This window comes from Polypterus senegalus, chromosome 7 (genome assembly GCF_016835505.1).
Source record: "Polypterus senegalus isolate Bchr_013 chromosome 7, ASM1683550v1, whole genome shotgun sequence".
Taxonomy (NCBI): Eukaryota; Metazoa; Chordata; class Cladistia; order Polypteriformes; family Polypteridae; genus Polypterus; species Polypterus senegalus.
Genome location: NC_053160.1, coordinates 90,442,798 through 90,455,297, shown reverse-complemented (window position 1 = coordinate 90,455,297; position 12,500 = coordinate 90,442,798). Strand labels below are relative to the sequence as shown.

Sequence of the window (12,500 nt, the reverse complement as noted above, 5' to 3'; positions counted from 1 at the left end):
TCTCTATTACTGAATTTCACTTCTATATTCCAAAGTTTATTCTGGTATATTGTAATTGTTACAAATATGACAGGCTCCCTTTCTTGTTGGAACTTAAACATAGAGTTAAACAAAAATGCTGTCATTAATTACATCTAAGTTGGACATTTGGACCAAGTTTACATTTTCCTATTTTTATGTAATATATGGAGGTTAAGTAAATTATTTCTTAAATAAAGAAATAAAACAAACACCACAATTTTCAAAGCCATTTACAATTTTTTGATGGGCCATGGGTAGCTATTTCCCAATTAACATGTTTACTGCGTTAAATGGTAGCCTGCAGGTTCACATGCTAATGCATTCTTTTCCACTTTCCTTCTGTTTTCCAGTATGTTTTTGTTATGTTGTATGACCCATATGCTTGTAAAATACAGAAATGAAGTACTTGGGCCATTTTTGTTTTATATCAGCATACTGTTTTATTAAAGTAATATTGCATTTGTTAAGTTAATTTTCTCTCTCTTGCTTGCTGCATTTCACTTCTACATTGTAACATCTATTCTGGTATTTCCTTATTTATTATGAATATGAGAGGCTTCCTTTCCTGTTAGTATATTAGCATACAGTTATGCTAAAATGCAATAAAATTAAGTAGTTGTTGAGAAGTAAATATTTCAGTTTAATTTTGCATAGTTTTTTTGTGAAATGTGCACAATTTTTGGTTTATGATTATTTTTCATTTTCTTTATTTGAAAGTTCCAGTACATTGTTATATTTATTTCTGGCATTTTATTCAGTCACCTTGGAAATGTCCTAATTTTTAAGAATTTAACTTTTTATTGTAATTGAAATTATGGGATAGAGTAGTGGAAGCTAGGCTAAGAAGAGAGGTGATGATTAGTGAGCAGCAGTATAGTTTCATCCTGGAAAAGTACACTACAGATACTTTACAATGTTTGCTCTGAGGGTATTGATGGAGAAGTATAGAGAAGGCCAAAAGGAGCTGCGTTGTGCCTTTAGGCGCTTTTCCACTGCATAGTACGGCACGACACGGTTCAGTTCAGCTCACTTTTGGGGGGTTTTCCACTGGGAACAGTACCTGGTACCTGGTCCTTTTTTTTAGTACCACCTCAGCCGAGGTTCCAAGCGCGCCGAACCGTTACCAAAACGTGACGTGTGAACTCTGCTGGTCATTGGTTGGCCGGAGAAAATAGTCAGTACTGAACTTGCGACACGAGACACAACAGACCCGCTAGATTTTTAGCACAGCCAGTGAAGGTTCGGACGCACCATTTTGTTTTAACCAAAAATGGCTGTTTCGTGGTCTATTGAGGAAGTACAGACGTTCCTCTCGTTGGTAGCCGAGGAGCGGATCCAGCGAGAGCTGGATGGGCGACGCGGAATGAAAAAGTTTTTCAGGAGGTCGCTAAGCTCTTGGGCGCACACGGCTCCATTGTTGTGTTTGTTTGTGGCGTGTTTACGATGATGTCACGGCAGTAGAGGCGGCGCAACTATAATGACACGTGAATAATCCCGCCCACTCTAAAGCGGTACTAAACTGCAGTCGAAACGCAAACCGAGCCGAACTGAGCCGAACCAAGGTGAGCTGTACTGAACCGTGCTGTGCCGTACTATGCAGTGGAAAAGCGCCTTCTGTGGACTAAGAGAAGCATGTGACATGGTGCCTAGAGAGGAGATGTGGTACTGTATGAGTAAGTTGGAAGTGTCAGAGACGTAAGTAAGAGTGGTACAGGATATGTACGAGAGAAGTGTGACAGTGGTGAGATCTGCGATAGGCATGAGAGATGTGTTCAGGGTAGAGGTGGGATTACATCAAGGTTCTGCTCTGAGCCCTTTCTTGCTTGCAGTGATGATGGACAGGTTGGCAGACAACATTAGACAGGAGTTCCCATGGACTACGATATTTTCGGATGACATTGAGATCTGTAGCGATATTAGGGACCAGGTTGAGGAGACCCTGGAGAAGTGGAGATATGCTCTAGAGAGGAGAGGAATGAAGTTCAGTAGGAACAAGCCAGAATACATGTGTGTGTGACTGAGAGGAAGTGTGAAAGAGAGATGAGAAGATAGTCCAGGCAGGGTGGAGTGGGTGGTGAAGAGTGTCAGTAGTGATTTGTGATAGATGGGTACCAGCAAGAGTGAAAGGGGAGGTCTACAAAAAAGTGGTGAAACCAGCTGTATAATATGGGTTGGAGATGATGGCACTGACCAAAAAAGAGATGACAGGTGGAGGTGGCAGAGTTAAAGATGTTAAGATTTGCAGGATTAGAAATGAGTACATTAGAGGGTCCGCTCAGGTTGGATGGTTGGGAGACAAAGTCAAAGAGGTGAGATTGTGTTGGTTTGGACATGTGCAGAGGAGAGATGCTGGGTATATTGGGAAAAGAATGTTAAGGATGGAGCTGCCAGGTAAGAGGAAGAGAGGAAGGCCTAAGAGAAGGTTTATAGATGTGGTTTGAGAGGAAATGAAGGTGGTAGATGTAATGGAGCAAATGCAGAATACCGAAAGATATAGAAAAAGATATTCCTAATGGGAGCAGTCAAACGAAGAAGACTGTGACTTAAATCTTATGTGTTTGCAGTGTTTGTGTGTTTCTTTTTTTCCTCTCCTACTTGTATTACAAGAGTAAAGTACAGATTTTTTTTTCTGGTTTGCATTCAGGTTACAGCGTACTCCAGTCAAGCTTGAGTGTTTTGCTGTTGATACACTGTCCTCTGCAAAGGAATCAGTTGGATATATTATCCTGGACCTGAGATCTGTTCAAGAAAAGAAACTGGCAAGTGTTCTTTTATTTGAACTACGTTGATGTCTTTGACAACTGCTAATGATAAATAAAAAATACATACAAAATTTTTTGTGTAGTTTTGATTTCAAAGAAAAGTTTTTGGTCACATTTATTTTTAATTTATAACATTTTCTTTTTCAAAATCCCACCATTAAAGGGCCAAAATCTTTTCATGTTAGGTTTAATATTGCCCAATACTGCATAATGTTTTGATGTATCAGTAGTTCTTATTCGTATTCTTCATTCTGCATATCAGTTTTCTGTGACTACTGCTTATTTTCAAAAATAACTACTGCCCAACTTGGTGACGTGTCTTTTGGCAGAGTTGCAGTATTTATTTCTTAAAATGTGTGAGATTAGTGAGTATTGCAATAAATGTATATTATACATGTAGTACTGTTGTATGTCTTTATGTAAAGCCAGAGAAACTTTTTTTTTTTTTTTGCTAGTTGTTAAAATTGATATGTGGTTTAAGCTATACTTAGAATTCAATAATTGAAAAAATACGTAAATGACTAAATTTAATCGGAGCACATTTGTACCAAACTAAAGAAAGAAAAAAAAAATAAAATGTGTTTTTTCTTTCTAGGCACCTAAATGGTATCCATTATTAAACACCAAATATACAAAACTTAAACCTGCTCTTCTAATTAGCATGGTGTTAGAAAGTGATTCAAAATCTATAGATGATGGATTTAAAGCCAAAGAAGCACCACCCAGAGAAGGTAGAGGTGAGTTTAAGATATCATTTTTGACTGCTTTCTTTCAGTGCTAATGGTTCACTGTAATCAAGAAACATTTATCACCTCTTTAGAATATGCACACAAATATATAATTTTTATATAATGGCTTTGATACAGTAGGTTCTTGTAACTAAGGGAAGATTAACTAGCTTTGGATTTTGTTTGTTTTAGGACTCATGCTTTATCTATTTTTAACTGTCCTGTAACACTTATTCCTAAACAGTACCCTATGATGTTATTTACTCAATTTATTTTGACCTTTTTTGTCGGATGCTTTTGGTTAAAAGCATCTTCTAAGTGAATAAATGTAAATGTATGCTAGTTGCCATGCTTAATGTGTAAAACACATCTAAACTTGTATGTTTTGCACTCCATTTTCAAGTCTGGTCTTTTTTTAACAGATGCTAAAGTACCATTTCCATTCTGGTATACATTAGAGATGCTAATATCTTAAAAAGTATGTATATTTGCAAACTGAATTGCATATGAATGCTAATCACCTTAAAAACATAGTGTATTTTCCTGCTCAGTTTATTATATCACTCCATATAAAATTTATTCTAAAAAGTTAACATCATTCTAATTATGCATCACTGGAATAAAAGAAGAGTTGCATTTTACTCTTGTGGCCTTAAAGCACATGTTATACTGTAAGAGGCAGATACCACAGTAAAATGTACTTGTCTCATTCATGAATGGATTCACAAGGGATAACATTGAAGATGTATTTATCAATTCATTTTCTGAACCTACTTACTAAAACTTTAGGGTAGCTCTGTGCTCCAGATCCCATTCTGGTAGCCTCATACTCAAGGCATGAAATGTCTTTGTAATGAATGTACTTATGCTTAATCTTCTATAATAGTAGGGACTGTTATAAGTTATATAATGACTGACTTCTTATCATGCCTTTATGAAATACTTGCTGTGCTACCTGTGTAAGATGTGTTAAAATCTAAGTAATCAACGTAGGTCTCATGTTTTTTTATTTGATACATGGATTGTCCATTGGGTCCAGTATAATAATATGCACCTGATCCCTTTCCCTTGTGACTGCCTTTTCATCTTTGGACAGAGCCACCCGTTTCCTTTCAGTGTCGCTTGTTAAACTCACCACTCTTATAGTAGAAGATTTTTGTTGGGAAAATGAGTCGGGAGTTGCCACCACATTGTCCTGGTTTAGCGGCTCTAGCCAAGTTGTTTCAGGACTTTGGTTTGCCAACATGCACGTTGTTTATCATCATGTTCACTTATCCTTGCCCACTAAGCAAAGTTCTCAGACATCAGCATTACAGCTGTGGGAACCTCATTCACATGGCCCAAGCAGGTGCAAGAAAGTTGCTACCACATTGCTGTTGTATAATGGTGGGCAATAGAATAGGAAGATAACATTCATTTTCTAATTTTTAGATCCTTATTTTGTAATTTAATAATTTTACCCTTCTTCTACATGTTTTACCATTTTCTTCCCCTATCCCTAGCAACTGGACAAACACACTGATACACAGTGTATAAGGTTTATAAGCTGATTTCTGTCTATCCAGTAGTTATTCTCTGTTGGTTGTAGGGGTGTGCGATATTGGGAAAAAAAAAATCTCGATATTTTCTGGGATAATTCCAAGATAATGTAATGTATTATTTCTAATTATATTCAATTATAATTTTGTCCTCTATAACTTTACTTATCAGGTCTTTTTGTATTTTTAAACATCATAATAAATAAGATCAATTTAACTAAACTGCATTTTATAGAGGAACCCCAAATTACGCACCAATCGCAGTATGAAGCCTATGCCCAAAACAAGGTAGTCTCTTCCAGTTATTAATCCGTAGTGCACTGACAACGTTAGCCCCACTGTCTGTTGTAATGCAAACCATGCAGTCTTCTCGCAGTGACCATGATGCCAGCACATCTTTCATACCTTGCGCAATGATGTCGCCAGTGTGATCTTGTGGGAAGTAGGATGTTTGCAAACAAAAGCTTTGCAGTTGCCAGTTTTCGTCAATAAAATGCATCGTCATGGAAAGGTATGGCTTGGATGTTCGGCTTGACCATAAATCCGTTGTTGTGGCAAAATGTGAAACCTTTTGCAGTTTGTGTCAGAGTTTGGCGACACGAATCATACAACTTAGGCAGAGCTGTTTGACTGAAATATTTTCGGCCAGGCAGTGTGTTCCTAGGGTCTAAAGTATTCAATAGTTGTTTAAAACCATCTCTCTCAACCACTTGAATTGGCACCATATCTTTTGCGATGTAATTGGTGAAAGTATTTGTTATGTCATGCCATCTGTTGCTTTTCTTGTCTTAAGCCACTTTTTTGCAGAATGAGTCCGCTAAAGTTTGCTGAGTGTGTTTTTGTGCTTGTACCTTGGTTACTTTAGACTTGTGCTGGACAGTTGGCTCCTTAAGCTTTTCGTATTCTTTGTATTCTGTACGGTGGTTAGTTCGCAAATGGTGAAACATGTTAGTTGTTGAGCTGTCTTTAACGGCAACCAATTTACCACATAGTTTGCAGATTGCCGTCTTTTGAGCAACATCAGTCTTTTCAAAACCAAACCACTGCCATGCGAGTGAGAATGAACAATGTCTGGCAATTAACTCTGACGACGTAAACGGCGTGGCTTTTCTATCATCTGGTGCTGTTTGTTCACTCATTTTGAGGCAGGGAGCGACGCTAACTTGTGGCACGCTGGACGTTCACGCCTGCGCAACTCGCTTTGCGCACGCGCAGTGGTCTATACTGTTGCATTTGTGAATGAACTCTCTTTTTTTGTTTTGCAAAGCGAGTTACATACTCGATAATTCCGCACATCGTTAAAACAGCAATTCAGATATAATCGTAAACGATGTATATCGCACACACCTAGTTGGATGTATTCAGCGTTAATGTTTGCAGTGTACCATCTATTGGAGTGTATTTTATAATACATGTAGTAGTAATGTGCACGCCATTTTTCATTCGCATCACAAACATTAGCACTGCTTTTATGAATCCCCATTCCAAATAACATTTAACATAAACATAGCAATGGTATGGATACACAGAAATAATCAGACACTTGTCCTTTTATTAATGTGTATATGTACTATACTAATTTGATTTTCTTTAATAAATGATGGGTTATTCAAAAACATTCCCGTATTGTGTTGAAATTTTTTTTCACAGAGCTGCCAGGCTGCAGAAACGGGATCCACTTTCCCACCAACATAATGGTTTTCCTGTCACTTTGTGTAGACCAGTCATTTTTAACTTGATTTCATATTTCATATATATATACATACACACACACACACACACACACACACACTAATAAAAGGCAAAGCCCTCACTCACTCAATCACTAATTCTTCAACTTCCCGTATAGGTAGAAGGCTGAAATTTGGCAGGCTCATTCCTTACAGTTTACGTACAAAAGTTGGGCAGGTTTCATTTCGAAATTCTACGCATAATGGTCATAACTGGAACCTATTTTTCTCCATATACTGTAATGGACGTTAGCTCGATGGCCGTGGGGGGCGGAGCTGCGTGTGACATCATCACGCCTCCCACGTAATCACGTGAACTGACTGTGACCGCAGTACGTAGAAAAGAAGGAAGAACTTCCAAAGAGCGCTGAAGAAAAACACAGAATACTTTATTCGCGAGATACAAGTTTAATGAGAAGACACGAGGTATAAACGAGACTTTGGATCACTTTGTAACGGAGTTAAAATTGCTGTAGCGAGAAACTTTTTAGCTAACATTAAATAAAGCTGTGGACATCGCGATATCGCACGAGATAGCACAGGCACAGCTCAGAAGCTTCGATGCATGTACTCAGAGCGGCTCATGTGAACTGACTATGAATGCAGTACGCAGAGAAAGCAAGACCTCTAAAGAGTACGGAGACTTTTGATCATGTGAGCGTGTCTGCAAAAAGTGGCGTTTCCTTCACTTCAAAAATACTACAAAAGTCAGTTAGCGGGCGAGCGTGCGTAGCTGTGCCGGCCTTTGAGACGCTGACTGCGCTTCTGCCTTAAGTGAAAGTAAACACTTTTAATTTTTTTCCTCCTTCCCATGAGCTATAGCCCAGGCAACTGTAAACACGGGATCCCATTTCTAGACCGCGGCAAACTAATATTAAGGTGCTTCGCACTTTCTTTTACACGTATACGATTATGAGGTCGTCAGGTCTGATTATGAAAACACGCACAGGAGTGGAGAACCGACAGTGCCATCCTGGCCAGTTAATGGCAGGGCTGTCTCTCCAGTGTACACGAGACCCACCACGACGCTCATATCGTCAGCGAAGACCTCTCTCTACACTATATAAAAGAAAAGGGCAAGTTTCCTTTCTTTACACCTTTTTTCCTTTTATCCCAAACCAAAGCCTTTCTCTCTTAACACTGCAGAGGACACAAAAATGATTTTCTTTTAATTGCTGGTAATGACGGTAAGGCACATTACCACAGGCAGAAATTTGGACGTTCACATAGAAAATGTAATTTCTATACCACAGCCATTGTGTAGCGCCTTTCAAAAGGGATCTACTACCGACAGATGATCCATATACATTTTAACTGCTGTTAGTACTACTTACCTGTTATGTTATACCGGCTTTAAAATGTAGCTTACCCGAAACCACTCCAGTGGTGCTCAATGTATCTTTACTTCTTAAAACTTTAATGTTTTACTGTTTAATAACTTATAGACTACATTTTATTTTTTTCCCCTTGCACTCAGTGAGCGAGGCCAATGCGTGATCAGTGTTATATATACTAGCAAAATACTCGCGCTTCGCAGCGGCGAAGTACTGCCTTAAAATTTTTATTAAGAAGAAAATTAAACCTTTTTAAACTGAGGGAAAATATACCAATAATTATTTGTTAAGGATCTCTTTGTATACCACATTGTGAGTTAGGCCCTCCGGTTGTAATATGACCAAGCTGTGCGCTGAGCTTACTCTTGAGCATGCAACGTACAGTTGGCCATGTGAACAGTAATCTTGTTTCAAATCTCACAGCTTGGATTGCTGCTGTCATAATCGGTTTGAGTTTCATGGTTTGTTTCAATTACGACAGTATTTGTAGGACTTGTGTTGAACAGACATTCGGCATCTGTCAAGCATTGTAAGTATACAACCCGTTTCATCGATAACTTCACATCCAGCTTTTGAGAGTTTAAACATTCATAAACATGAAAGTGTCCACTACTGAAATCGTCACCTGTCAATCTAAGATGTTTAAGAGGCATTGGCGGTTGTCGAAAGGTGTACAATATTTGGCGATTTCGGTACACTTGAAAACGACAACCAAACAATTCAGCGGCAGCCATCAACTCGCATGTTGCATAGGTAAAGGGCTTAAGCATTTCACTCTTATAGTGCTCCTGTGTAGTATAATTATCTCCTGTACCGTCATCAGTCCACACCTTGAACCTGTTCCAGTGATTCAATACATAAGACAAAGAGAACAAAGAGAATGGAAAAGGTAGGTGCCATCTCCGGGCATGGAAACCACTCAATAAGTGACAGTTCTTTGATCGATGCTGATCACCTCGATAGACATGTTAATGGGGGTACGGTTGGAATGATAAAGGAAATGGGTACTTGAACAATGTAAAGTAAGTCTAAAATACCTACACAATAACTATAATAATAATAAATGAACAATAAAACGGTGGAGAAGCCGTGGATTAAATAAAAAGGCTGTAGTTATCAGCAGGGAGACGTGAATCCCGTGGCAAAGCATAGAAGGTAATGTAGAGACTGGAGCGACGGACAGCCTTATATAGGCAGGCAGCCAACAACGTGGGAGGCGTTGGGATGGGGGACCCAACAGCGCCTCACATGGTGACCGAGCTGCAGGCTATAGACGTATATATGTACGTAAGTAGGATTCATTTAGCGTTGGGAACCCGCGTACCAAATTTCTTGAAGATTGGCCCATAACATAGACTGTTGAAAAGTTCAATATGGCAGCCGACAGTGGTATCATACCACCGAAATAAGTACAATGGAACCACTAGTTATGATCACCTCTGTATACAAGAAATTCAAGATAAGTGGAAAGTATGAGCGAAAAATTTGGATCTAAATACGAGCATTGGTTCACGTAATGAGCCAGGCTGTGGTTATGGGTGACGTGTTTCCCGATCCGACTCGACTCGGGGATTCACCCAATCTGACGCTGCCAGCCCGTCTGCTCACTCAGTGTTCCTTGTTCTCCCGTAGTGTGAGGATCTACGTGTTTTTGATTTCATTGTTTCGCTGTAGCAGTTCGCTGTATAAGCATATCCAAAAATATCGCGGTCATGCAGACGGAGAATAGGAGAGAGGCGCGAGCGAGCGAGATAAGGTGAGAGAAAGGCGAGTGAGCAAGCGAGAGAGAGATAAGGAGAGAGAGATGCGCACGAGAAAGAAGAACCATCAGCTCAGTTATGCTCACATGACGCTCAGCAGACAAAGTGTATCCATACTACTTGTATTGCAAGATATCGCTCGTTTTATCAAGTCAAAATTATTAAAAAAATTTAGCTCGTCTTGCAAAACACTTGTAAACCAAGTTACTTGTAAACCGAGGTTTCACTTGCATATATTATTTATCAGTGTTATTTGTTAGGAAAATTGGTTTGCGGAACGGATTAACTGAATTTCCATTATTTTCAAATCTCTGGGACAGCTTTCTGTTTCCTTCCCCTAAATCATGATGGTGAACAATCTTTGCCTTCAGGTCATTTGAGAGTTGTTTTGTGACCCCCCATGTTGCTACTCTTCAGAGAAAATTAAATGAGGGGGGGAAACTTACAATTGACCCCCTTAAATACTCTTTCTCATTATAGGATTCACCTGTGTATGTAGGTCAGGGGTCACTGAGCTTACCAAGCCAATTTGAGTTCCAATAATTAGTTCTAAAAGTTTTGTAATCAATAAAATGACAACGGTGCCTAAATTTATGCACCTGCCTGATTTTGTTTGAACAATTATTGCACACTTTCTGTAAATCCAATAAACTTCATTTCACTTCTCAAATATCACTGTGTGTGTCTCCTATATGATATATTTAACTGACATTTTTTATCGTAACAACCAACGATTTATACAGGAAAATAATGACTATTAATAAGGTTGCCCAAACTTTTGCATCCCACTGTGTGTGTATATATATAGATATAGATATAGATATAGATATAGATATAGATATAGATATATATATATATATATATATATATATATATATATATATATATATATATATATATAATATATATATAGATATATATAGAGATATAGATAGATATAGAGATATATATAGATATAGAGATATATATAGATAGATATATAGATATAGAGATATATATAGATAGATATATAGATAGATATATATATTTATATATATATATATATATATATATATATCTATATCTATACTAATAAAAGGCAAAGCCCTCACTCACTCACTCACTCACTGACTCACTCACTCACTGACTCATCACTAATTCTCCAACTTCCCGAGTGGGTGGAAGGCTGAAATTTGGCAGGTTCATTCCTTACAGCTTCCTTACAAAAGTTGGGCAGGTTTTATATCGAAATTCTACGCGTAATGGTCATAACTGGAAGCAGTTTTCTCCATTTACTGTAATGGAGATGAGCTTCAACGCCGTGGGGCGGAGTTTCGTGTGACATCATCACGCCTCCCACGTAATCACGCAGTACATAGAAAACCAGGAAGACCTCAAAAAAGCGCTCAAGAAAACATGCATTATATAATTGAGAAGGCAGCGAAACAATAAGAAGCGAGCGAGTGACATATACAACCATATTCATGAGTTCTGCTACTTCGGAAACAAAGCACGATGTAAACCTACACTTTAAATTAAGTTCATAGACAGGCTGCGCTGGCGTTTGTAATTTAGTGCCTGCCCATATAAGGCCGTCCGTCAGCGGCAATCCAATAGCAAACTGCCACGGGTAAATATTCACGGGTGAAGGACTGTGCTTATAGAGAGGAAGATGAGATGGTCAGGGTGGTGTTTGACACAAACTCAGCGAAACTGCGAGAGAAAGTTTTAAGTGCCAGGACTAAGGTAACATTAAATAAAGTTATGGACATAGCACGAGATGGCACCAGCACAGCTGGGAACCTTCGATGCAAGTACACCGAGTGGCTCACGTGAACTGACGCAGTGCACAGATAAAAAGCAGCAGTTCCAAAGAGCGCTGAACAAAAACCGAATTACACAATTGAAAAGGCAGCAAAAAATATGAAGCGTCTGATAAGCATATTCATAAATGCAGCTACTGTGGAAACAAAGCACACGGTGGAAAAAGTCAATGTCCCGCTAAAGGAAGACAGTGTAAAAAAAACCCGTGCATGCAGTGTGTCAGGTCTCAGATAAAGAAGAAGACGAGCTGTTTATTGATGCAGTAAGAAACGAATCGATGAATGAAACCTGTCATCTTTACAACGATTGACAAACACGGAATGTAACTTGAACACAACACATCCTACAAATACGAACCTGATTGAAAGAAATAATGATAATCAAATCCTTGATGACAGCAACACTCAGTAACACTCACAAAACAAATACTGTATATTGACAGTCATGTTACGTTATTTTTAAAATGTTCCCTTTTCTTTTCTACCTTTTTAACACACTACTTCTCCGCTGCGATACGCGGGTATATATATATATGTATATATATATATCCCGCTCTACATACTCGAATAATGGATACTTTATTCGCCATCAATGATTGTTTTGGTAAAGCCATACTCAGTGTATTCATTAGATGAACGGTAAAAAAGTAAGAGCGAGGGGAGGATGTAGGCTGTAGTGCGCTTCAACTCTATCTGAATTGCGCGATCACATTTGAAAAAATATATCTTTTCAAGTTCTATTTAGTCCATATGTGTCAAACTCAAGGGCGCGGGCCACATCCGCCCGGCGTAATTATATCCGCCCGAGATCATTTTATATACTGT

At 38.6% G+C, this 12,500-nt stretch overlaps 1 protein-coding gene across 1 annotated transcript in view; it reads left to right on the top strand.

The window, feature by feature from the left end:
- Positions 1-12,500, top strand: part of LOC120532710 (centrosomal protein of 120 kDa) — a 142,943-nt gene that overhangs the window by 11,081 nt on the left and 119,362 nt on the right. The window contains exons 3-4 of the mRNA XM_039759011.1: positions 2,666-2,780; positions 3,379-3,520. Of these exons, the coding sequence (XP_039614945.1) occupies positions 2,666-2,780; positions 3,379-3,520 (257 nt within the window). The remainder of the gene's footprint in view (positions 1-2,665; positions 2,781-3,378; positions 3,521-12,500) is intronic.